This window comes from Pantherophis guttatus, chromosome 3 (assembly GCF_059756535.1).
Source record: "Pantherophis guttatus breed Tessera chromosome 3, ASM5975653v1, whole genome shotgun sequence".
NCBI classification, from domain to species: Eukaryota; Metazoa; Chordata; class Lepidosauria; order Squamata; family Colubridae; genus Pantherophis; species Pantherophis guttatus.
The window spans coordinates 117,601,892-117,629,592 of NC_142065.1; the positions used below are offsets into that span (position 1 = coordinate 117,601,892).

At 37.5% G+C, this 27,701-nt stretch overlaps 2 protein-coding genes across 2 annotated transcripts in view; both read right to left on the bottom strand.

Moving 5' to 3' along the window:
* The window catches only part of LOC117660100 (uncharacterized), a 239,425-nt gene that overhangs the window by 186,012 nt on the left and 25,712 nt on the right, over positions 1-27,701 (bottom strand). The window lies entirely within an intron of this gene.
* LOC117656325 (protocadherin gamma-B5-like) lies at positions 17,003-26,177 on the bottom strand. Its single transcript, XM_087891214.1, has 2 exons — positions 20,968-26,177; positions 17,003-18,330 (listed from the first exon to the last, which is right to left on the bottom strand). The coding sequence occupies exons 1-2, from the start codon at positions 23,386-23,388 to the stop codon at positions 18,313-18,315; spliced, it is 2,439 nt and encodes an 812-aa protein (XP_087747340.1). The 5' UTR covers positions 23,389-26,177; the 3' UTR covers positions 17,003-18,312.

The window sequence follows — 27,701 nt, forward strand, 5'->3', positions numbered from 1 at the left end:
TTTTGCAAAAAACGGGCCTGTTTTTCACAAAAACAGGATTTGTGGGGTGGGGCTTTGGGAGGCCAAAAATGGCTATATTTGGTGTATAAAACGCACCAATATTTCCACCCTCTTTTAGGGTGGGGGAGTGTGTCTTATACTCTGAAAAGTACGGTATTTACTGAAGACTGAATTTGAAAAGCACATTCAAAGAATATTTAAAGCTATAGGTCCTATACAAGTCAACAAAGACTTAATCCTTTCAAAAGTTATTGCTAAATTGTCATTTTTAATATGATAGTGTGGAGAGTAGTAATATTAACTACTAATTTTTATGACAACCAAATTTAAATCTAATTTGGTTTTTCCTGGTTTTGCCTCCTTTTTGAAAACTGCCCTGTGACTTGCCTTCCAAAGATCATACACAGAGGTCAGCTCAGAAATGCTGGCCCACCTTGGCTTGTCTGAAATTGTATGCTCGAGCAGTGGGTTGGACTAGAAGACCACCAAGGTCCCTTCCAATTGTCATTCTTTATTCTGAAAAGTTCCAATATTTAATTCTTCATGGATCATGCTACCAAAGTCTCTTTGTCACCATTTCACAAAATGAGTAACCATACTAATGTAAATCCATCTGTTAGAAATCTTGAATAATCACACTTTTAATGCCCTGTTTTCAACTAATATAGGTTTTTCCTGTTTCTCTGCCTAGAGTTTCATGTTGTAAAAATCTACACTTCTTTTGTAGTTTTTGTGGAAACACTTCAAAAATTTCTTGTTGTTTTCTTCTTCTGGATATTTTCACCTTCCCTCTAAAGCCTGCAGCTGTATGATATGTTGAGAGTCTTCCATCCAAGTATTAATCTAACCTTGTTTTGCTTTTGAAGATCAGCCAAGCTCAACCAAGATTAGCTTGATAAATGCTATCCCCTGGGCTTTTGACTGATGCTTTTAGTGCTCTGCTGAATATTTTTTTACTATTCTTATTGACTATGGTCATTCAACCTGATAAAAGAGAATTTGCTGGCTTTTGAAATTTATTTATAACAAGAGAATTCCAGAGAAGTTCTTATTGATGGAATTCAATGTTTCGTATTCATTTAATTACAAGATGCTCACAAAGTGTAAAGTCTGATCATTCTACAATCATCTCTGAAAATTGTGTGAGTAAATAAGTGTGATATGGTAACAAAAAGGCAACAAAAAGTATCAAAAAGTTTATCCTTAGTTGTATATTTAGTGCCTGGTTTTGTGACTTTAAGTAATTAGCAACAATTATAAGAATATAATATTAAGATGAGAAGGAAAATAACAGTACTTTTCAAATCCTTGAAAAAATATAATAGAACTGAAGATAAAGATCTTTTCTCTGTCATACAGCAACAAGTTTTAAGAAAGCCGCTTACAAGTGGATTTTAGAAGGAACTTTTCAAGAGTATCAGTGGTTTGATTGTGGAACCAATTATACAGAAATATGGTTGGCTCCCTTTCCATGGCTAAAATTAGATATTAGATTAGATACGGTGGCCAAACTATGATTCTGTGGTCTTAGATCTGGAAACTCTTTGTTTCTATTATCATAAACTCATGGCTACTAACTTTGGATGAGTGGTACACTTTTGAAGGGAATATCAACAGGACCTACAATTTTAAAAATCTAGTTAATCTAACCTGTAGTTCTTTAATTTAGTTTATTCACATATAAATTACTTCTCTTAGATGCTGTGGTATACCCACTATCCATATTGAGTATATAGTCAATATATCCTCGAGTATAAAAATATCCAGAAAGAAGTACTGCTTGAGCACATAGGGATTTCTCAAAATCAAATTAATTAACATAGACTTCAATAAAAGGTGAAATATTTATACAGTATGTTCTGAAGAGAAACCAGACTATATAGATTATTGAAATGTTTTTAAAATTAGAACTGATTGTTTATCTATATAATGGAGAAACATTTAATATAAAGGCAAAAGCAAATTGTTACCAGGTGAATCTCCTTTGATTCGGTAATATTTTCATGCAATAAAAAGCAAAAGTACTTATATACTCTTATCTAAACACTTGACATGTAATATTAGATAAATATGCATGAGATTGAAAACTGAATACTTTCAGATAGAGAACTGATCACCTAATATCAGTCAAATATTGATGTCCAAATGAAAAGTACCATATCTCTTGGTATTGCCATAATCCTAAAATCATTATGTCAGAAGGGAATTAGCATATTTCCTTTAGATTCAGGACATCTTTGCAAGAGTAATTCAAATACTATCTGAGAATAATGTTAAAAAGAGCATAAACTTCCCTTCCCTATTAAAAACTATCATTTGCAATATGCACACAGGATACAACATAAATAAAACATAAGTAAAATAGGACCATAAATAAAATAAGAGCAGTTTAAAATCTTCAAGTTCATGGAAGAGTCATTACCTAGACATAAGAAATTTCTTTTATCAGAACTGCAGTGTTAAAAAAGGAACTTACCTTGCTATTGCTTTCAGTTGGACAATTCAAATTAATTATCCCACATTCTGAGAAAGGGCATGTGAAATTACTTGCCAGAAGAAATAGTACCAAATACCTAATTCATTAGGATTATTTTGGGAAGTCCTCTATAGTCTAATCAGGCAGCCAAAATGATAAAGTCACCGATACTGAATATAGAATGATAAACTATCTCCTTTCCTAAGCATTTTCTCTTAAACATCTCTGTCCCTATGTGAAAACTAGCAAGTTACCTAAAATATATAACTTTACCTATATTTAGCAACTTTGCCACCTTGGCCCACTGTGATGACTACTGCTCTCATGGAAGGGAAATTCAGAAGAATCCCTTATAATGACCAATTACATACTTGTGGATCAAACACAGTGGAATCTGTTAGCCATGCTTTATTATATTGCCTCTTGTACAGAGATATCAGGAACAGGTTTATTTCACTGAACTAATCAAGACACATAGATTTTTTATTGTTCAACTACTGCTGGCTGAATAGTATAATCGTACATCTCCAGGAGTAGCCAAACTCTGCTTTGCTGCCTGTAAATTGAGAAACCAATGTAAATCCAGAACCAAACTACAACCTGGGTAGAAAAAAAAGCTTCTTTCTCTCTTTTTCTTTCTTTTTAATAGGTTTATTTTTTTTGTTGTATTTTCCACTATAAATAACATAAATGAATTTTTTAAAAATGAATATTACTTGAGAGAATGACAAAAAACAATGAAATTACCTTCTGAATAATAGGTGTAGCATTGTGCTGTTTACTAGGGGATAAATCTATGGAGTTTGATTTTAATTTATATTTACCTTCCCGTTATTTTCCAACTCAGGATGCAAAATGCTTTCTCTGTTGCTTGAAAGAGGCACCTCAGTTTTTTCACCACAAAGCACATTCTCTGCAATATGAACGTTTGGTGTCAGGAAGGTAAATCCATTCTTTCTGGATTCTGAGGAGAGGCAAAGCTGGTAGGAATAAGGCAGAGTCCCATCTTGAAAACTGGGTGGAAATATGACCCCAGCTGTGGAATGGGAAACAGGAGCAAAACATGGTAAGAAATTAGAATTCCCTGACTGCCTGAGTTTGATAGCAATGGCCAGAATCACTGACACGAGGAATAAAAATGACATCACAGCTAAGGCCACCACCAAATAGAACTGCAAATCTGATTGATCCTCTGAACTCTTCATCTGGTTTTTCATCTCTGGAAGGGCCTCCTGGAAGTTCTCAGCAAACACCAGGTTTAGAGTGACAGAGGCTGAGAGAGTCGGTTGTCCATTATCCTTCACCAGAAGGACCAGTCTCTGTTTCACAGCATCTCTTTCCAAAAAGGTTCTAGCTGTCCTGATCTCTCCCGTTTGGAAGCCAATAGTGAAGAGGGCCAGCTCTGTGGTTTGAATCAGCTGGTAGGAGAGCCAGGCATTCTGTCCAGAATCAGCATCCACGGCCACCACCTTTGTTACCAGATAATCTGCCTCGGCTGAATGAGGGACCATCTCAAAGAGGTCGGAGTCTGTTGAAGGGTACAGGATTTGGGGGCTGTTGTCATTCCGGTCCAGGATAAACACCCTGACTGTGACGTTGCTGCTGAGAGGGGGACTACCGCCATCTTGTGCCTTCACCTGCAGCTGGAATTCCCTGAACTGCTCATAGTCAAAGGATCGCTGGGCATAGATGATGCCAGTCTCAGAGTGAATGGAGATATAGGAGGAGATGGGAAGTTCTTCAATGTTGCTGGTGGGGATTGAATATGTGATCTGTGAGTTTTGATCTACATCTGGATCAAAGGCTTGAATCTGGAAGATGGAGGCACCAGAAAGATTGTTCTCTGGCACATAGATGCTGTAGGAAGCTTTTTCAAAAGCAGGAGCATTATCATTGATATCAGAGATCTCCAGTAAGATGGTTTTAATTGTGTTCAATGGAGGAGTTCCTTTGTCAAAAGCTGTGATTGTAATATTATACTGAGATGCTTTTTCCCTGTCTAAAGGTTTATCTATCAAGAGAGTGTAGTAGTTGTCAGATGATGGAAGAATCTTGAATGGCAAGTGATTTTCTAAATAACAAACAATCTTTCCATTATTACCAGTATCTCTGTCATGTACATTGATGAGAGCAATAACTGTCCCAGACTGAGAATCTTCCAGAATGGGACTAAAAACAGATGCAGTTATAATTTCTGGCACATTATCATTCTCATCAAGGATTTTTACTTCTACTTTACAATGGGTCATTGATCCACCTCCATCTTTTGCTGCTACAGTCATCACATATTCTGAGTTTTCCTCAAAGTCCAATGGTTCCACAAGAGAAATCATTCCACTGGTTGAATCTAGGCTGAACTTCTTATTTGCATTCAGCGGTATATTGCTGAAATAATATCTAATTTGTGCATTTGAGCCTTCATCTTTATCTGAAGCTACAAGTTGCAGCACTAGGAACCCAACTGGTAGGTTTTCCCTCAGATTGACTGTGTAGACTTCTTGAGTGAATATAGGTGGATTATCATTGGCATCGGTGACATTGATCCATATTTGGGCTGTTCCAGTTTTTCTGGGTTTCCCACCATCTAGCGCAGTAAGTGTTATCTGAACCGTTGGTTCACTCTCGCGATCAAGTGGTTTCTGCAATACTAAATCTGCAAATTTATTTCCATCTTGACTCTCTTTCACATCCAAAGTAAAGTAAGGATTGGTGCTAAGATGATAATTCTGTAAAGCGTTTGTGCCAATGTCTGGATCTTTGGCATTCCCAAGAAGGAATCTGGTGCCTATTTGTGTTGTTTCAATTATCTCCAACTGGATTATGCTACTGAGAAACTGTGGAGAATTATCATTAATGTCTTGTATCTCTATTTTTAGATGGTAAATATTTAACGGATTTTCAATAACCACTTTAAGATTAAGAACACACAGTGGGATACGGCCACATATTTCTTCCCTATCTATCCTGTCATTCACACAGAGGTTTCCATTTTCTGCACTGATTGTGAAATACTGCACCTTGCCCACAGAGATGGCATGCATTTTGCGAATTGCCAGTTCTCTGAGACTCAGTCCTAGATCCTTTGCAAGATTCCCCACTATAGAACCTTTTGACATCTCCTCGGGGATGGAATAATGAATCTGTTCGGAAACGGCCCGGTAGGAAACCGACAACATTAAGAACGATAGTACTTGCCTTCGGATTGCTCTGCCATTCCCTCCTTGCCCTCGTTCCATCTCCTCTGCAATAAAGTGACTGCCTCAAAATCTCATCGGAATGCAGAATAGTAAGAAACACTCTCGTTTCTTCTTAATGTCTGGGACCTTCCCGTTTCGCAAGATTGCTTTGCATTTGTGATCTGCTGTTTCCCCTGTCTTTAACGAAATGCCGGAATCCTCCTTTGGGAAGCATCTGTATAACAAGCAGCTCTTCTCCATTCTCTTTGGCGTCCCAGTTGGTTAACAGCGACACCCTGAGGTCAGAGGGAAAACTGCAAGGGATTTATACTTGCATACCACCCGTTTTTGAGGTGTTCAAGAATAAATGTGGAAGAGTTGGCATTCTGGTGTTTCTTTTTACTCTTTATGATGCTTTAATTGTAACATACCTCTTTCATGTTATAACCTCTTTATATCCTATTGTGCAGTGCAATGTGACACCTGTCAGCTTAGAACTGTCTTCACTAGACCTGGTCTCAGGAAAACAGGAATATAATCTGCAATTTATAACATACTCTATGGCACATAGGCTAGGCTCCAAGAATATCATGAGAATTAATCATTATTGATACTTGAATCTCAATCTTCTGATAGTAGTAGGCAAATCCTAATATTATTGTCCTACTGTTTTGATAATTTCTTTTGTATCTCAGACATATCTCTTTTTTCCTTATCACACACTTATCTCCTTTTTCCTGTATCTAGGAATATAGCTTCAATATTTTAATTCATAGTTTCAGCTATCCTCAACCATATCATGGTACAATAAGGAAAATAATATCTGTTTTCTGTTCCTTTCTCCTTTACATACATATTAGTTGTAACCTAACAGTTCTAATAACGAGGAAGATTGAAGACTTCAATTCACCTGAAGGAATATTAGTGTATTTTATGCATTAGGAACATTTTCTTAAAATTAGGATAACTTTCTGAGTAGTCAGTAGAGTAGATTTGCCTATGATGGTTGCCAACACAACTGTAAATTCAATTTAAATCATATAATGACTGCTAAATTTCTAAGCACCATGGCCTATTAACATTAAAATTAGAACCTATTTTTCATTGACAAAGCCAACTGAATAGATAATTGAAATTGAATAGAGACTCTTTTTACTGTCTAGTGCTTTCTGCACTGGTTTTCTATAATATCATTTTCTTGCTTATACAATTAGTATACAGTCAGAGTATTAGTAAAGTCTTTGTTTGTAAATAGTTTTCTTTCATTGTCTCCATTATTAGATTGTACATTTGTACCCTATTTATATTTGTAAAAAAACAAAAATTATTTCTTACAAGATCTAATGTCATTGATTAGTATGGGATAAAGATTCCTGTTGATTTGCTCAATGAAAGCACCCCTTGCTATACCAACATTTGTAAATCAATCATGTTTGCAACTGTTTTGTGATTAACATTAGTCTATGGTTATTCATAGCCCCCAGAATCAAACCTCCATTCAGCACTATTGGTACAGACCCTTCTAGTACCCATGGGAAAATTTGGGAGGGGCAGGTTATCTTGCATTTGAATTCATTTCAAAAAGAAAATTGTTTAGATCTATTTTTATCCACATTGGAATTTTGACAAAATGTAAACATTACACTATAGAATCTCAACAAGTCAATAACTGTTAGATACATGTCAATACATTTTTATCTCCATCCTATTATTTATTATTGTATTCATGTCAAAGATCAAAGAAAAGCACATACACAAAATAAATATACGGTGTGTGGGGGCAATGCTCAGGGGGAGGCTATTTCCATGCCAGAAGACTGTGCCTACAATTGTTTGAATCAGCTTTCTCCAGAATTGTACCTTTTCATCTCTCTCTGATTTGTTCTACTCCCCACATCTTCTTTTAATTTAAACCCATCTTTAGCACACTTATTTTCTTTTTCAAATGAGTTGGTATATTGGTCAACTGGTCAACTTAGAGAGTGTCAAGTCCTAACATGGGCTAGCTTTTCCAGCTTAAAATATCAACTATCAAGTAGGTTAGGTCAGGAAGTTGACAGTGCAGGGACCACTGAAACGCTACTGCTATAGGATGTCATACCAGAGCCTTGGAAGCCTGGCAACGTATTCCTCTACCCTGCTCATACCAAGCAGAATTAAGCGGAGGTTACCTTGAGTTTGTTTCACACTCCATCTGAGTTGTTTAATTACAATTCTTGTATTCCATCTTCCAGTTTATTTTTGTACTCTTCTATCTAATCAAAATAATTGGAAGTATCCCTGAAAAAATTAATCTCTTACATATCTGTAGTCCATGGGATAGGAAATTTCCTTCCCTGTGGCCACTGCCCCCAGGTGTCTTGGCTCCTCAGTTCCTTACTTCACATGTTTTTAAAGTAGTTTAGAGTTCCCACTTCCATCCTCTCAGCTAAAATTCTTTCTCAGACTCAATCTTTTGAACAAATTGGCAATCAAGAGATAAAAAAACCTCTCTTTGCTGCCAGTGCCTGATAGATTGAATAGTTGACTCATAGATTCCCTTCAGGTCTCAGAAATATATGCATATTTTATATTATTTCTTCCTCTGTGTATGAGGTGTTGCATGATTGCATGTAATGTGACATCTGTGTATCTCTCTGAGAGATTAAGGAAAAGTGGACTGCAGACACTATTCTGAGATGTCTTATAATAACTTCCTGCAACCCCACTCAGCATTCGGATAGTTCCAAAACAAAGGCACTGTGTATGGTCTCTAAGTGTGGCATGTATTATAGCAAACATGGACAAATTATTTAACCAATCATTGTGAGTGATTAGACTCAAAAGAAGATTAAATGACAAATAATATGATTGCTTCTTTTCCTCAAACTCTAGCATCTTGGCCTCTCCAAGAAGGAGTTCCTAATGATGGGCTATAAGTATGCACTTAGTGCATTTAAACAAAGTATTAAAGATCAGGAAGTTCAATAAGACAGGAAGAATGTTGACTCAATAATGTTTTCTTGAACAGACAGGGCCCACTTCACAAACCAGCTAAATATTTATATTATATAGCTGTCTCTAAATTTTGGAGGGCATTAACTATAGCATGCTGTAAATACTCTGCTCAGAGCAATTCTGGAGAGCTGATAGAAAAAAGTTCCATATGAGTGGTGTCCCTGTGGAAAAGGGGCCATTGAAAGTACAGCCAATATCCTATTGTATTGCCCCCTCTACAGCGACTCACAGACTCTTACCTGATTAAATATCCCCAGAAACTCTGATTATTTTTATCTAAACTTTTATTGTTGGATCAGTATGATTCTCTGAATGTAGCTAAGTTTTGTTACACTGTCTATAAAATTAGGCAGACTGGTCAGCCGCTGATTTCTCCATCAATTGTAATATATTATTTACTATGCCCCGTTCTATTCTGTTCAGTTTTGTTTTATTTTATTTTAATGTTTAATTTTTTTGTGTTGGTCCATAACTGTAATAAAGATTGAATTGAATTGAATAATGCTAAGGTGACCAATCGTCCTCCTTTAGGGAGGACAGTTCTTCTTTTGTAAATTCTGACATCTCTCGAAAAGTGTCCTCCTACATGTCCTCCTACATGTCCTCCTTTTCAATATTTGAAGACTAATCTGTATATCTCCGTATTCGATCAATGCCAATCCGATCCGTTGCGTATGATGTGACATATTTATATTTGACATGACGATTCAAAGCTCGGTACAGTGCGGCTAGACACGATTATGAGACGCATGTGCTTTGCACAGGAGAATTGTTTTGAGAGTGCACGCCGTGCGCAAGTGGCTTTGTTTACTTCTTACCGAAACACGACACGGCACACATGCACGCATTAGACTAACTTTTTCTCAGTAAATAGTCAATCATATACAGGTGAGCACAATAATTCACGTTTTATTAATTCATTATCTATTTAATAATTTCCAAATATGTATAATTTTATTTACAAGTTTATTTGCTTATGTTATTGTTTCAGTTTTAATAATTAATTTTATTTATTCATAATGAATGTGCTTGCATTGTTCGTGTAGCTCTATATTTTATTTTAAATTTTAAATTTCATTTAGAGATGGAAAAATAAAAAAAGAGGAAATGCCATTTCAATGATAAATTGAATAAGGAATTTCCATTCCTCATATCAAAGAAGGATAACATTGTTTTCTGCAATATTTGCAGCGGAGAATTTTGTATTGCAGTTGGGGGCAGAGCAGCTATTAAGAAACACTTGACCACCAAGAAACATAAGCAATCATCAGATGCATCTACTTCCAGTTGTAAAGTAACAAGTTTTTTTAAATTTCAAATTATTCTGAAGATGCCACAGAGATGCTAGCTGAAGCTGTGGGAAAGAAAGTGGGGAGTAGAGATAGCTGAGGGGGATATGTAGCCAAAATAACATTCTTTCTTCTGGGAACCAACGACACTCTCACCAGCATTTGAAGAGGCATGGTAGGGAGGCATCTGGGGTGGGAAGAGAGACTTGATTGGGGCATGTGATGGATGTGTGTAATGTGGGGGAGAACTTTGGACTCTGAACTGGGTGGGGAAAACCCGGGGGACTTCAGTTCATATTTTCACCAGCTGTGCCAATATGACATGCTGAATACATCTATACTTTGAGGAACTCTGCCTTGGAGTTTTGATTACCTATGGGCTGTTACTTGGAACCCTGAAAGCATGTACACCTTGATTTGTTTTTATGCCTCCTAATTTGTAACAAAATTTCTTCTGTGTTTGGTTGATTAGATTACTCTGTAACTCAAATATAATTAATCTGTTAACATAAATATATAGAGAGCAGAAGTGATTTTAGACAAATTCTAGTCATAATGGAAAACACAATGTGTTTTCATACTATTATGTTTATAAAAATACTTAACATTCAATACTGGTATTCATTACTGAGATATTTCATATGTACTAAATAAAGTGAATCATTCTGAATGCTTCAGATGCTCTCTATATTATCAGAGGATTTGCTATAGTAGAAGCATTAAAAGGTTATCCCTCAATATTACTTATTGTTGATATTTCATTCAAAAGTTACATATGATCAAATGCACTTGTTTACTTTCAATAGAAAAAAACTACAAAAACCCCATCAATTCTAAGGTTTTTTTATCACTATTTATGAAATGCCTATCTTTCTTTAAAAAATGAATTAATAATAAAGTGACAGCTGCATGAACAATACAGAAAATAATTTTCTTTCTATACAGAACTTAAAGGATCTGGTAATTGTTAGACTCTTGGCAACTGACTCATAAAACAACTGTAATCCCCCAGGGTCATGTGATCACCTTTTGCAACCTTCTGATGAGTAAAGTCAATGGGGAAGCCAGATTCATTTAATAACGTTAATAAGGTGACAACTGCAGTGATTCACTTACCAACTGTGAGGCAAGAAAGATGGAAAAATGCACAAAAAAATTTCTCGCTTAGGAAAAGAAATTTCTGGGCTTGTGAAGGACTACCTTCACAACTGATGTGATAACCTTATTTTTACACAGAAATCAAAGGACCTGGTAGCTTTTATAGAATCTTTTAACATTTTCAATTTCATTAACAAGATACGTAAAGTTGTTACTCTTCAAAAGAAAACTCACCAAATTAATTTTCTCCATCTCAGAATTTAGGACATTGGCTCCATTTGTAGGCAGAAGAACATCAGAATTTTGGTTGCATGAAATATATTCTGCAGGTTGAACTTTGGGTGCTGGAAAAGTAATTTCATGTATCTTGGACTCGGATGATAAGCAGAGCTGATAGGAATAAGGAATAGTCCCTTCCTCATAATTTGGTGGGAATATAATAGCATTGCTTGAATGGGGAGTGGGAACAAAGCATGGAAGAAATTTCAGATTCCCTGACTGTCGGAGTTTCATCATAATCACTAGAGTTACAGTCAAGAGGAACAGAAAGGAGATCAAAGTTAAGGCCAGCACTAGATAGAACTGGAGCTCAGACTGTTGCTCTGAATCCATGGTTTGGTTATTTATTTCTGGCAGTGCCTCTTGGAAGTTTTCAGCAAAAATCAGATTGAGACTGACTGTAGCAGAGAGTGGGGGCTGCCCATTATCCTTCACTAAGACCACTAGCTTCTGCTTCAGAGCATCCCTGTCCAGAAACGTCCGCAGTGTCCTGATTTCACCTGTGTGGGCACCAATTGTGAAGAGTCCTGGCTCAGTGGCTTGCAGTAGATGATAAGAGAGCCAGGCATTGTGCCCAGAGTCGGCATCCACAGCCACCACCTTTGTAACCAGGTACCCCATCTCTGCCGAGCGAGGCACCATCTCAAAGGAGGCTGAGCCCTCTGCTCCTGGGGAAGGATACAGAATTTGAGGGCTTTGGTCATTTTGGTCCTGGATGAACAACTTCAATGTGACATTGCTGCTGAGAGGGGGGGAGCCTCCATCTTCAGCCTTCACCTGTACCTCAAACTCCCTGAGTTGCTCATAGTCAAAAGACCTTTGAGAATAGAGGGTGCCACTTTCTGAGTTAATGGAGAGGAAAGATGGGAGAGGTAATGCCTCTATTTTGCTAGTGAGGATGGAGTAGGTGATCCTAGCATTGCGACCAAGATCAGGGTCTACAGCTTTGATGCTGAAGATGGAGGAGCTAGCAGGATTGTTCTCTGCCACATAAACAGTGTATGAAGATTTCTCAAAGATAGGGGCATTATCATTGATATCTGAAATTTCCAGTGAGATGGTTTTCTGTGTAGAAAGAGGGGGCGTACCTTTGTCTGTGGCTGTGATTGTAAGATTGTACGCTGGAGTGCTTTCTCTATCTAGGGGACCATCTGTTAGCAGCTTATAGTAGCTATTAGCTGCTGATACTATTTTGAATGGGGAAGCATTCTGTAAATGGCAACTGACCTCCCCATTATCCCCCGAATCTTTATCCTTTATATTGATGAGGGCTATCAATGTTCCTAATGGAGAGTTTTCAGGAATTTCTCTGGATGAGGAAGCGAAAATCACTTCTGGGACATTGTCATTCACATCTAGTAGCTTTAATTCAACATTACAGTGTGCTACTAAGCCACCTCCATCTCTTGCTTTTATCCCTATGATATATTTCTCTGTTTCTTCAAAGTCTAGCTCTTCTTGAATTGTTATAAATCCATTTTCTGGATGTAAATCAAATTTTTGATTCGCATTTTCAGCAATATTGCTAAAGCAGTAGTTGATCTGGCCATTGGAACCATCGTCTTTGTCTGTAGCTTTGACTTGTATTACAGTAGATCCCTTTGACACATTCTCTTTGAGGCTGATTTTGTATACTTTTTGACTGAAGACAGGTGGGTTGTCATTAGCATCTATGACTGTAATCTGTATTTTGGCTGTTCCAGTTTTTGTAGGGTTTCCTCCATCAAGAGCAGTAAAGGTTAAACTAACAGTACTTTCACTTTCACGATCCAACTGTTTTTCCAGTATTAATTCTGCATACTTGTTTAAAGAGTCTTGCTCATTAATTACTAAAATAAAATACTTATTAATGCTTAGATGATATTCCTGGACAGAATATATCCCAATATCAGGATCTTCTGCTTGTTTGAGTGGAAATGTGGCTCCTGGTACAGAAGATTCACTTATCTCTAGCTTGATATCACCATTTAAGAAATGTGGTGCATTGTCATTAATATCCTGGATCTCTACTGTTATGTAAAATATGTCCATGGGGTTTGCACTCACCACTTCAAAACTAATGGGGCAGAGTGCAGTTTCCCCACAGATTTCCTCTCTGTCAATCCTATCTTTTACATACAGATTCCCATTTTCAGCATTAACGGAGAAGTATTGCTTTTTGCCTAAAGAAAGGATATGCAGGTTGCGATTTCCCACTTCTGCAATACTCAGTTTCAGATCCTTGGCAAGATTTCCCACAATGGAACCCTTTCCCATTTCCTCTGGAATTGAATAGCGAAGGTGGTCCGAGACAGTCTGGCAGACGAAAGACAGTAAGAAGAGGAGACATACTTGCCTTTTTACAGATCTGCTCTTAGCTTTCCTGCTGCCGTCCATCCCACCTGCGGTGAAAAGTGCTTTGTGCAATCCAGTAAGCTGAGGAGTTTAAATTCCCATTAGAAAGAAAGCATCAAGAGGTTCCTGGGGTTCTCCTGAGTTTTATCTACACTGCAGTGGTTTTCTTTTCTCTGCCATGGTCGGTGAGTGTCCCACAATCCTGCTCTTTGACTGCTCTGCATTCGGTGACTGGATAGTTAGAAGGCAGGAAGCCCCATTAGATTTCCAGCTCCTTTCTGGGAACTATGTTGGCCAACAGCGGCGCTCTGAGTCTCAGATGCAGAACTGCAAGAAGCATCTTAAATACATTCAGATTTTTCCCCCCATTTTGATTATTTTGATTGTGATGGAGAGCTGAATCTGTAGTGCTTATGGTAAATAATGTGTGTTTACAGGGGTTTTTGTGTACTTTTATCAATAGAACAAGCAATATTTCATCTCTATACTAAGATAGCCACACTTCCTTTCTACAGCACTCCTATCTTTTTTGAAATCCATAATTCAGTGACCCTTCCTTTATGATAATCAACATGCCATAAAAGCAAAATGTATGCAGGTTTCTGAGTGTTGCAGGGCATTTCATTGGGTTAAAAAAGTAGAGAGTGATTTTTTGGAAGAAGGAAAAGTATCCAAAAGCAAATGTTTAAGCCATGAATTATGTAGTTTAGTCACTAAAAGGTTGTTATTGATTAAATACATACAACTGAATCACTATATTGGTAGTGCCAGATTATACTGACTTTTCATGAAGAAAAGAAAGATTGTTGTGAAATTACAATGTAATATATTGAATGGCATTTTGCATCTAAAGTAAACTGAGAAAAAACACCAATGCCAGTGTCTAGAAGTGATGTCCCTGTTATATGGCCTGTGGTGATTTCACACATTGTATGTTAGGGCATTTGGCTCAATTAGTAATTGTAGAGTACACAGAAATTTGCAGCTGAAAGTGATAGTATTATAATATATTTCATGACTGATTCAGTGAAATTAAAACTTTAAATTTAGAAATGTATATGTATGACACTACAATTCTATTAATAAATATATATTTCCTGGTGAAGGATTTTTAATAAACTTTTTCAAAGTGTTCATTTGAACTCTCTAAAGGCTTGGCACTGTGATGTAGGACAGAATTCCTCCAAGTTGAAGCTGCTATGCACACATTCAATGGGGGAAAATGGAAATTATATCCCTTAAATACAGGATAATGAAATATAAAGATTTTCTTGAGCTTGGAGCCCTGTTTTCATCATTTGGCATTCTAGCATATTGAGGAGTGTTGCCAATGCTTTGAATGAGTCTTAGGAAAGTTGGTTAGGTCATTTTAAATTACTTTTTAAACTTAATCCTTAGATTTTTTTTGTTCTCACTTTATAAAGATGTAGAAGAAATGAAATCATATTCACTTCTTGTCATTAAATTAAACTTTATTTATTTAAAACTGAATATTATAAGGAACAGGAGTGATTTAGATCTTGCCAAAGGTTATTGTTGAGTGGTCATCTAAAGCAGTGTTTCTCCACAGCTTTAAGATGTGTGGATGTCATAATTCCCTGGTCAGCATGCTGGGAGTTGAAATCCATACAGCTAAAAGTTGCTGAGGTTGGGAAAACACTGCTTTAAAGTGATAGAGACTTTCTGGTGACTAATCATATTATTATTTGTGGCCCATCAACAATGTCTGGAAGGAAAGAACGGATGATTTTCTTACTCTCAATCCACTGCAGTGCAATCTCTGCCTGCTCCATGTTAAAAGTGGTGTTTTCTGGCTTTAGCAGCTGAAGTCCTGCAATCCAATTTGTCTATTGGAGTTTAGTTTTTGCTAGGAAGACCCCTTTATTACAAATGGCTACTGCATGCAGTGACAGGAATATTTTGTCAACTGGGTTACAACAGTGTGCTGCCAGTCCTAAACTGCATCAAGGAAGGAATAGTATCAAGATCAAGTTAGTACCACTTTACACTGCAATGGTAAGACCATACTTGGAATACTGCATCCACTTCTGGTCACCACAATACAAATATATATATAATAAATGCTGATGCTCTAGAAAGTGTCCAGAGAAGGGGAACAAAGATGATCAGGATTCTAGAGATTAAACCATATGATGAACACTTGTGGGAACTAGGTATGTCTAGTCTAGCGAAGAGACAGACAAGAGGTGACATGATAGCAATCTTCCAATATTTAAGGGGCTGTCACAGAGAAGAGGGGATCAACTTATTCTCCAAAGCACCAGAGGGCAGGACAAGAAGTAATGGATGGAAGATTATTAAAGAGAGATCCAACCTAGCATTAAGGAGAAATTTTCTGTCAGTGAGAACAATTAATTAGTGGAACAGCTTGCCTCCAGAAGTTGTGGGTGCTCTATCATTGGAGATTTTCAAGAAGAGATTGGAGAACCATTTGTTGAGCAGAGAGTTGAACTAGAAGACCCACAAGGTCCTTTTTAATTCTGTTATTCTATGATTCTATTAAACAATGTTCCAATAGCATAGTGGTTCGAGCTCCTGCCTAACCTGCAAAGGACGATTTGAAACTCAGCAGAAACATTTTTAAAAAACCTATTTTTCTTCTTCTGAGAAATCCAATTTTCCACTAGGCTTTTTAAAGCCACTTGTGCTATACCGAAATGCTGGAGCTGCTGCTGTGCTTTTCCCCAGCTCACAAATAATCCAAAGGAATAAGTATTGCAACTGGATACTTACCTAATTGGGCTATTTGGGAGCTAGGATGAATTTGAAGCCCTCCTACCTAAAGTGACAAGAACTATGAAATGGTACATTGGTATTTTTTTTCCCTAAAAGGTGTAGTAAGGAAAGAAAAAAATTATGTATTTATTTATTGGTTCGATTTATATGCCACCCTTTTCCGGAGACTCAGGGCGGCTTACAATGCGTTAAGCAATAGCCTTCATACTTTTGTATATACCTGCTTAGTAGGGCTTTCACACACACACCCCAAGTGGTTTCTTTTTTATACAAAGTCAACTTATTGCCCCCACAAACCGGGTTCTCATTTTACCTACCTCAAAAGGATGGAAGGCTGAGTCAACCTTGAGCCTGGTGAGATTTGAACTTGCAGTAATTGCAGGCAGCTGGTGTTACTTAACAGTGCTTTAGTCTGCTACGCCACCAAGGCTCTTGTAATATGTAAAATGTAATACTAATCTTAAAATTCTGTGAAGTTTCAAACAAGTGACATTCTGCATGTCAAGCAAATTTCATAACCACCACAATAGTGGAAAAAAAATCCTATAACAGAAGTTACACCAGACAATATTGAGCCAAATGAATTATAGGAAAAATGCAATAAAATAGTTGGTGTGTATATACTTTCTACAGTATATATACATTTAATACCTCTGATTCATACGATAACCATAGTAATAAAAAAGTGAATTAGGCAAATTCTTAAATTATTACCCTTTTAAAGTCATTTTGCCTTTTTATGATAAACAAACATAAGGTTTTTCTTATTTCTCAGCCCAGCATTATGTAAATACCTCTGTACAAGTGCTAGATAAAGATTTCTTCCAGCCAGCTTGACTCCTGGTGAAAAGCAGAGATGCTTCTTTATAGGCAGATATTTCCTGTCATTGTTGTCTTCTGGATGTATTTCAATTTCCATGTCTAGCCTATAACCCTATGATATCTTGGTAGTTTCCTATCCAATTATTAACTCAACCCTGCTTAGCTTTTGGTGCATCAGCCACTGAACCAAAATCAGCTGTATCTCGCACTACGCTTTAGTGCAATGCTGAATATTTTTACTATTCATTTCTACTATTCTTATTTGAACTGATAGAAGACGATTTCTTTTGATGAGGAAGAACATATCAGAGAAATATTTATGAGTGAAGTATGATGTTCCTATGTTTATTTAGTTAAAAGTATTCAAGATGTTTGTGTATGGAAAACTGTTCATTATAAAATAATCTGTTGAGCAGTTGCAGCATTTGTGTTTTCTTGCACAGCAAAGAAGCATCAAGAGCAAACAGCAGTACTGGCTAATACCGCAATGAAAATAAACATAAGTAGCACCCAAATGAAAATAAAAGTTAAAAATTCTGAAGCATAATTTAAAGGAACAACCAAGCATTGCTATCAATAACCAATGGAACATATTACCAATTGGCCGTTCTTATGAAAAGGTTCCATTTCATATGCAATTTAAATGCATCCCCATTTGTTTTTGCAAATAGACTAAAGAAGCTCATTCTGTGCTAGCATAGTCCATGAGGAGTATGGGACACTGATGAGAAACATTCTGATAAGAATTCGATAGAGACAAATGCAAAGTTCTTCACTTAGGAAACACAAAGCAAAGCAAAGCAAAGCACAGAATGGGTTGTGTGAAGATGATATTGTCCTCCAGCTCTGCCACACATGCGGGACGAGCCTCCCACGATGGCCAACCTGACCCTGGGTGAAGCGGCTGTTAAATTTCCACCCTTTGCCAAAGGACTGTTTCTGAGGGTGCTTGTCTGCATGTTGGTCTTGCAGCTGTTTCAGCCTTTTGGACACGGCTCCTTTAAGAGGCGAAGTTTTTGAGGAACGAGGGGGGGGAGAATTGGGGGGAACTGGAGGGATTCCCCCCCCTCCATGTGGAGATGAGTCAGAGGTGTTGGTTAGTCTGCAGGCAAAAATGAGAGGGGCAAGGAATTAAGTTGGCAGCATGGTAGAAGCTAGGCCCAATGTAGGGGAGACTGCGGGGTTAGTTTGGCCAGGCAAATTATTACCCCACCTATCCCCCCACTATCAAAGTGGATTCTGGATGATGCTGTGCTGCAATGGAGAAATGGGCAACGGAGCGGCTGGCATGAGGGAAGGAGAGGGAAAGCGGCCTTCTCCTTCCTTCATGCCGGCCGCTCCATTGCCCGTTTCCTCATTGCAGTGCAGCGCAGCATCCAGGATCCGCTTTGATAGTGGGGGGTTGGTAATATAACAACTGGTTCTCCCAAACTGTTGTGAACCAGCTGAATCCCACCACTGGTTCAAGATGACTAAAAACAGGTTCTGAGAAGAGCTAAAAGAATGATCAGGAAATTTACAAGTTAACCAGTATGAAAAGAGATAATAGTTTAGGCTGAGAAAGAAATAAAATCCCTAATTATATATTTAGTGCCCTGTTTTTTTACTAAGACCAAGTATGAGTAATTAACAATTATAAGAAAGTAATATGGAGAGGAGAGGAGAGGAGAGGAGAGGACAAGTAATACTTTTCAAATCCATGATAGGATGTAATACAGAAAGAAGTCACGACTTTTCCCCCTGTCATTTTGCATGTAGCACATGCAAAAACACAATTTTAACAAGGCCATTTGCAAATGGATTTTTTAGAAAGAGCTTTCCAATAGAATCAGTAGTTTGACAGTGACAATTATGCAGAGATGTTAAGGTTAGTGCCTTTCCCTTACTGTGTTCAAACATAAACAATCTAGAGTGCCATCTATCTGTCTTGGACCCAGTGTTCTTATCATCTTCATAAATGTCCTAAATGAAGGAATAGATGGGGAGTTCATTAAATTTGCAGATGACATCAAGCTGGGGAGAATTCCTAACGCTGGAAGATAGACTCAAAATTCAGAAGGATCTTGACAGACTTGGCCTCTGAGCCTTATCCAATTCAGTGGTCAGAAAAGTAAAGGTCTTGCACGTAGGACCAAATGCATAGATATAGAATAGGTGGTACCTATTCTAATAGTCATTGCCATGAGAGGAATCTAGGTGACCTAGTGGACATTGTTTAAGCATGAGCCAGCAATATGTTGCAGCTGCCAAAAAAGTTGTAGGCTGCATCAACAGAGAGGTAGAACAAGATTACAAGAAATGATAGTACTGTTCTATACTGCACTAGTGAAGCCACACTTGGAATACTGCATCCAGTTCTGGTTGTCATGATACAAAAAAGATGCTGAAAAAGAGATCAGAGAAGAGCAACAAAAATGATAAGAGGTCTGGAGACTAAACCAAATGATGAATGGTTAAGGGAACTAGGAATGTCTAGTCTAACAAAGAAAAGGATAACAAAGATCCAGATTAGGAGTGACCTGATAGTTGATTTCCAGTACTTGAATCACAGAAATGAGGGGCAGGAGAGGAAGTATTGGGTGGAAGCTCGTTAAAGAGCGATCCAACCTCAAATTAAGGAGAAATTTTTTGACAGTGAGAACAATTAAGCAATGGAACAGCTTGCCTCCTTGAGTCACAGGTATTCCACCACTGGAGGTTTTCAGGAAAAGATTGGAAATCCATTTGCCCAGGGTAGTATAAGGTCTCCTGTCTTGGGCAGGGCATTGGACTAGAAGACTTCCAAGGTCACTTCCAGCTCTATCATTCTATGATTCTATCCTGGATGCTTTAGTTTAGATGTCTACATTCAGTAGAAGACAAGATATGAAGGCAAAATTCTATGACTGTTGCCTTTGACCAGGAATTTAATTCTGTGTTAGTTTAATTACACATTTTATATTATAGTGCCTAGTTCCACGCTTATTAACTTTGCATGACTACAGCACTTTTGATGGGAGCATGAGCACTACATACCATTTAATTTTTTAAAAAATTTAACTATTACCTGGGGAAGCTCTGTGTTCTAGAAACATTTTGTTATAGTAAAATATAAGATATATTTACTTGTCTAAATTAAGTAACATATAGTGGCACTGTGACCTATAATATTAGAAAAGAGTGTAGGGGACTGAAGAATGAGTATTTTTAGACAGAGAATAGAAAATTGTCAAATGATTAATCTAAATGAAACAGATCGGCATATTCCTAAAATCATTATGACATAAGGGAATTCCCTTACCTGGTATATTTCCTTAATAGTTTTGAAATTAATCTATCCAACAATAAATCAAATAGTACCTCAGAAAAATGTTTTGATAAGTACTTAAATCCCCATTATAAAAGGTATTATTAATTTAAGTAGAAAAAATACTAGTCTAAAATTGTTTACTTCATAAGAACACTTACTATCTAGATCCAAGAAACTAAACTTAGTATGATAATTTCTCTTTTAAATATTATGGAAATCTTTAAAAAAGAAAACTTACCTTGCTATTGTATTCAGTTGGACAATTCAAATTAATTATTCCATTTTCTGTGAAGGGTAAGTTAAATGGCTCAGTGAAATATTGGAAAGAAATATAATTTTAGGTGTTGGAACAGTAAAATAGAATAGAATCAGCTTCTGAATAAACTAATATACGAGTATGCTGCTTCTTAGGGAATGGATTTATGGGGTTTGCAATTAATTGATATTTACCTTCCTGTTATTTTCCAACTCAGGATGCAAAATGCTTTCTCCATTGCTTGAAAGAGGCACCTCAATTTTTTCACCACAAAGCACATTCTCTGCAATATGAACGTTTGGTGTCAGGAAGGTAAATCCATTCTTTCTGGATTCTGAGGACAGGCAAAGCTGGTAGGAATAAGGCAGGGTCCCATCTTGAAAATTGGGTGGAAATATGACCCCAGCTGTGGAATGGGAAACAGGAGCAAAACATGGTAAGAAACTGGAATTCCCTGACTGCCTGAGTTTGATGGCAACGGCCAGAATCACTGACAAGAGGAATAAAAATGACATCACAGCTAAGGCCACCACCAAATAGAACTGCAGGTCCGACTGAGCCTCTGAACTCTTCATCTGGTTTTTCATCTCTGGAAGGGCCTCCTGAAAGTTCTCAGCAAATACCAGGTTCAAAGTGACAGAGGCCGAGAGAGTCGGTTGTCCATTATCCTTCACCAGAAGGACCAGTCTCTGTTTCACAGCATCTCTTTCCAAAAAGGTTCTAGCTGTCCTGATCTCACCCGTATGGGAGCCAACGGTGAAGAGTGCTGGTTCTGTGGCTTGAATCAGCTGGTAGGAGAGCCAGGCGTTGTGTCCAGAATCAGCATCCACAGCCACCACCTTTGTTACCAGATAATCTGCCTCGGCTGAATGAGGGACCATCTCAAAGAGGGCAGAGTCCTTGGAGTCTGATGAAGGGTACAGGATTTGGGGGCTGTTGTCATTCCGGTCCAGGATAAACACCCTGACTGTGACGTTGCTGCTGAGAGGGGGACTACCGCCATCTTGTGCCGTCACCTGCAGCTGGAATTCCCTGAACTGCTCATAGTCAAAGGATCGCTGGGCATAGATAATGCCGGTTTCAGAGTGAATGGAGATATAGGAGGAGATGGGAAGTTCTTCAATGTTGCTGGTGAGGATTGAATATGTGATCTGTGAGTTTTGATCTACATCTGGATCAAAGGCTTGAATCTGGAAGATGGAGGCACCAGAAAGATTGTTCTCTGGCACATAGATGCTGTAGGAAGCTTTTTCAAAAGCAGGAGCATTGTCATTGATATCAGAGATCTCCAGTAAGATGGTTTTATTTGTGCTCAGTGGAGGAGTTCCCTTGTCAATGGCTGTGATTGTAATATTATACTGAGATGCTTTTTCTCTGTCCAGAGGTCTGTCTGTCATTAGCTTGTAGTAATTTTTAGATGATGGAAGAATCGTGAATGGCAAATTATTTTGCAAATAGCAAGTAACCTCTCCATTATCACCAGCATCTCTGTCATGTACATTGATGAGAGCAATAACTGTCCCAGACTGAGAATCTTCCAGAATGGGACTAAAAACAGATGCAGTTATAATTTCTGGCACATTATCATTCTCATCAAGGATTTTTACTTCTACTTTACAATGGGTCATTGATCCACCTCCATCTTTTGCTGCTACAGTCATCACATATTCTGAGTTTTCCTCAAAGTCCAATGGTTCCACAAGAGAAATCATTCCACTGGTTGAATCTAGGCTGAACTTCTTATTTGCATTCAGCGGTATATTGCTGAAATAATATCTAATTTGTGCATTTGAGCCTTCATCTTTATCTGAAGCTACAAGTTGCAGCACTAGGAACCCAACTGGTAGGTTTTCCCTCAGATTGACTGTGTAGACTTCTTGAGTGAATATAGGTGGATTATCATTGGCATCGGTGACATTGATCCATATTTGGGCTGTTCCAGTTTTTCTGGGTTTCCCGCCATCTAGCGCAGTAAGTGTTATCTGAACCGTTGGTTCACTCTCGCGATCAAGTGGTTTCTGCAATACTAAATCTGCAAATTTATTTCCATCTTGACTCTCTTTCACATCCAAAGTAAAGTAAGGATTGGTGCTAAGATGATAATTCTGTAAAGCGTTTGTGCCAATGTCTGGATCTTTGGCATTCCCAAGAAGGAATCTGGTGCCTATTTGTGTTGTTTCAATTATCTCCAACTGGATTATGCTACTGAGAAACTGTGGAGAATTATCATTAATGTCTTGTATCTCTATTTTTAGATGGTAAATATTTAACGGATTTTCAATCACTAATTCAATATTAAGAACACACAGTGGGATACGGCCACATATTTCTTCCCTATCTATCCTGTCATTCACATAGAGGTTTCTATTTTCTGCACTAATTGTGAAATACTGCACCTTGCCCACAGAGATGGCATGCATTTTGCGAATTGCCAGTTCTCTGAGACTCAGTCCTAGATCCTTTGCAAGATTCCCCACTATAGAACCTTTTGACATCTCCTCGGGGATGGAATAATGAATCTGTTCGGAAACGGCTCGGTAGGAAACCGACAAGACTAAGAGCGATAGTACTTGCCTTCGGATTGCTCTGCCATTCCCTCCTTGCCCTCGCTCCATCTCCTCTGCGATAAAGTGACTGCCTCAAAATCTCATCGGAATGCAGAATAGTAAGAAACACTCTCGTTTCTTCTTAATGTCTGGGACCTTCTCGTTTCGCAAGACTGCTTTGCATTTGTGATCTGCTGTTTCCCCTGTCTTTAACGAAATGCCTGAATCCTCCTTTGGGAAGCATCTGTATAACAAGCAGCTCTTCTCCATTCTCTTCGGTGTCCCAGTTGGTTAACAGCGACACCCTGAGGCCAAAGGCTGCAAGGGATATATTCAAAAGTACTTGGATGTGACCCGTTTTTGGTATGTTCAAAATAAATGCTATGTTAAGCAACAGATTTTGGAAAAGTTGGTATTCTGGTGTTTCTTTTTTTCCCCCTGGTTGTTGTGGGGAAAATAGGAAGAATATGTGTTGGATATATTTTCAGCCTTGAGTTATTTGTAAAAATAATAAAACTGGGATACAAACAAACAAATAAATAGGAAGAAGCAGAATAAATGGAAAAAGTCTTCCAATCACTCTAAGAAATGTTCCAGGAGTCTGTGGAATTTTCTTCCTTGAAGGGGCATAAGAAATGTTTTTTATGAACTGGATTTTTTTCTAAAAATAATTAGAATATCTGAATCATCAGAATTAATTTTGCTCCAGTTTGGTTTATTAAGGATACAAGATAATCCAAATCTGATATTCTTATCTTTTTTTGAGATCCTTAAATTTAATATAGTAACATTGTTCTTTTTAATACTGAAGACTTAAAATATGAGCCCTAGTTAGGAGTCTAATTCAGCAACTTAGATGTTGGCCTTTTGATTGTAATTTTAAACTGGTTGGTCTATTATCCAGTATTAACATAAAAGCAGGTTGCCTCAATTTTGAAAATATATTCATTTGGTTCAAAGCATTTGGAGATAGGATATCCCATTGGAACAACAACTAGGCTCAGAAATGCATGGAATCCAAAGCAATAAAATAGAATGTGAAAAACATGAAATATGAAAAGTTTGCAGTTATGTTACACTTAAAAACCAAACCAAACCTGATGTCCAAACCAAAAATTCAGCCATATTGATATACAGAATGGTTTAAAATACAGTTGTTTGCCATGTTGCCTGAGTATTTCATAAACTGAAGTTCAGAATGTTTGGATTGAACAAGTTACTTTAGTGCAACAACCAAAAAGACAAATTCTACACCTGAGAAGTTTACATTCTAAAATTCAGTGCAGGATTGAAACAGCAGATTTATGAAGAATATTAAAGAAATAAAGTAAGAGCAGAACAGTTAGGCACAACTTAATCAGTAATGATGTTTTCAGAGAAGTAGCCCATTTCTTTTCAATTTCCGAGCTACACCTACACGGTTCCTGGTCGTACAAGTGCAAAGGAATTGGTTGCAGGTCCTTTAATCAAAAGTTGTAAAAAGTTGCATTTCCTCAGTTATATTTCTTCCTTATCACATTTGTGTTTCTTTGATATGTTTGGAATGCATTTTAGATATTTTAACATATAGAAAAATGTGAGCAAATAGTAAAAATCTTGCAAAGAAACAACCAAGTTACTCTTATTCTATCCTAGGCCTTTTGTAGGCTTCTTTCATTCCATAATTGGAGACCCTATTTATATACTCCTGAAGTTTAAATTAGGATACACCACTAGAAGCTATAAATTAATAGTTAAGTTTAAAACCATATATATCTAAATACACCCAATATTTTTTGTGACTAGCATGATTAATTAGTATGGCATAAGCCCTCTGTTGGTCTGCTTATCAAGTGCCATAGCAAACAGTGTAAGCCCAAAAAAATTGTAATCCTTAGCCTGTACTTACTTACTCATACTTTGCATACCCAACCTCCATTCAGTATTACTGGTATATAATGAAATGTGGTGAAGTGGGATTTGTTGTTTTGTTATTTAAATGAAATTAATATTTAGACTTCTAAATTGCAAGCTGCCTTGACAACTTTATATAAAAAAGTGACATCAGAAAGGAAAGAAAGAAATCTATTTAAAAATATTTAAAAATTTAATATTTAAATTCTAAGTTGTTTCGCATTATCATATCTTTCTTGGGAAAAAAGAGGTATCTGGCAAACTCTAATTTGCTTTTACAACTGTAATAATATTTGTAACAATATTTTTATGGATTAGTTCATAAATTAGGCTTATTCACATCACATTAATTCATATACCACAGGTGGTTTTAGATATGCTGTTATATCTCAACCCAGGTTTCTAATAGAATAGAATTGGAAACTACTACTGAAGAAGCATAAGAAATCCATCAATTGCTATTCATACTTGTAGGTTATTTGTGCTCATTTTTTGCTTTTTCATTCAAGGCATTCAACATGTTATTTGAACTTACAATATTGGGCCCCTTTCCATTTATTCCATTAAATTAGATCTATGAAAAAAAAAGTGTCAAAGCATTGGTAGTATGAGTAGCTCTCACTTTCCACAACTCTCTTCTTTTTAATACACAACTTGACATATATGTATGCATGTGTGCAAACTATCTCTCTCTCACACACAGATAAATAATATATTTTCAATTAGAAGGAGACTACACTTGCTCCAAAATCTGATCTTGAAATAATTCCAATTTATAAAAGATACATTAGAAACCACTGAAACTGTAGAGGTTCTTCTGTACAATAAAGCTATAAGAAACAACAGATGAAAGAGATAGTAATATAAAGTAAAATGTGTCTATAAAGCAATATACCATAATATATTTTAAAGGATGGTTAGACTATAAAGGTAGTACTGGTAAAAAAGAAAAAGAAAGAAAAGAAAACTCACCAAACTAGATTTAGCCATCTCAGAATTTAGGATATTAATTTCATTGTTGGCCAAAATCTCACCAGATTTTTGGTTGCATGAAATATATTCTGCAGGTTGAACTTTGGGTGCTGGAAAAGTAATTTCATGTATCTTGGACTCAGATGATAAGCAGAGCTGATAGGAATAAGGAATAGTCCCTTCCTCATAATTTGGTGGGAATATAATAGCATTGCTTGAATGGGGAGTGGGAACAAAGCATGGAAGAAATTTCAGATTCCCTGACTGTCGGAGTTTCATCATAATGACTAGAATTACAGTCAAGAGGAACAGAAAGGAGATCAAAGTTAAGGCCAGCACTAGATAGAACTGGAGCTCAGACTGTTGCTCTGAATCCATGGTTTGGTTATTTATTTCTGGCAGTGCCTCTTGGAAGTTTTCAGCAAAAATCAGATTGAGACTGACTGTAGAAGAGAGTGGGGGCTGCCCATTATCCTTCACTAAGACCACTAGCTTCTGCTTCAGAGCATCCCTGTCCAGAAACGTCCGCAGTGTCCTGATTTCACCCGTGTGGGCACCAATTGTGAAGAGTCCTGGCTCAGTGGCTTGCAGTAGATGATAAGAGAGCCAGGCATTGTGCCCAGAGTCGGCATCCACAGCCACCACCTTTGTAACCAGGTATCCCATCTCTGCCGAGCGAGGCACCATCTCAAAGGAGGCTGAGCCCTCTGCTCCTGGGGAAGGATACAGAATTTGAGGGCTTTGGTCATTTTGGTCCTGGATGAGCAACTTCAATGTGACATTGCTGCTGAGAGGGGGGGAGCCTCCATCTTCAGCCTTCACCTGTACCTCAAACTCCCTGAGTTGCTCATAGTCAAAAGACCTTTGAGAATAGAGGGTGCCACTTTCTGAGTTAATGGAGAGATAAGATGGGAGAGGTAATGCCTCTATTTTGCTAGTGAGGATGGAGTAGGTGATCCTAGCATTGCGACCAAGATCAGGGTCTACAGCTTTGATGCTGAAGATGGAGGAGCTAGCAGGATTGTTCTCTGCCACATAAACATTGTATGAAGATTTCTCAAAAGTAGGGGCATTATCATTGATATCTGAAATTTCCAGTGAGATGGTTTTCTGTGTAGAAAGAGGGGGCGTACCTTTGTCTGTGGCTGTGATTGTAAGATTGTACGCTGGAGTGCTTTCTCTATCTAGGGGACCATCTGTTAGCAGCTTATAGTAGCTATTAGCTGCTGATACTATTTTGAATGGGGAAGCATTCTGTAAATGGCAACTGACCTCCCCATTATCCCCTGAATCTTTATCCTTTATATTGATGAGGGCTATCAATGTTCCTAATGGAGAGTTTTCAGGAATTTCTCTGGATGAGGAAGCGAGAATCACTTCTGGGACATTGTCATTTGCATCTACCAGATTTACTTCAATGTTACAATGAGCTACTAAGCCACCTCCATCTCTTGCTTCTATCACCATTGTGTATTTCTCTGTTTCCTCAAAATCTAGCTCTTCCCTTATTGTTATAA

Excerpts from the sequence above, each read along its gene's own strand:
- LOC117656325 (XM_087891214.1), bottom strand. The coding sequence starts at position 23,388 with ATGGAGCGAGGGCAAGGAGGGAATGGCAGAGCAATCCGAAGGCAAGTA.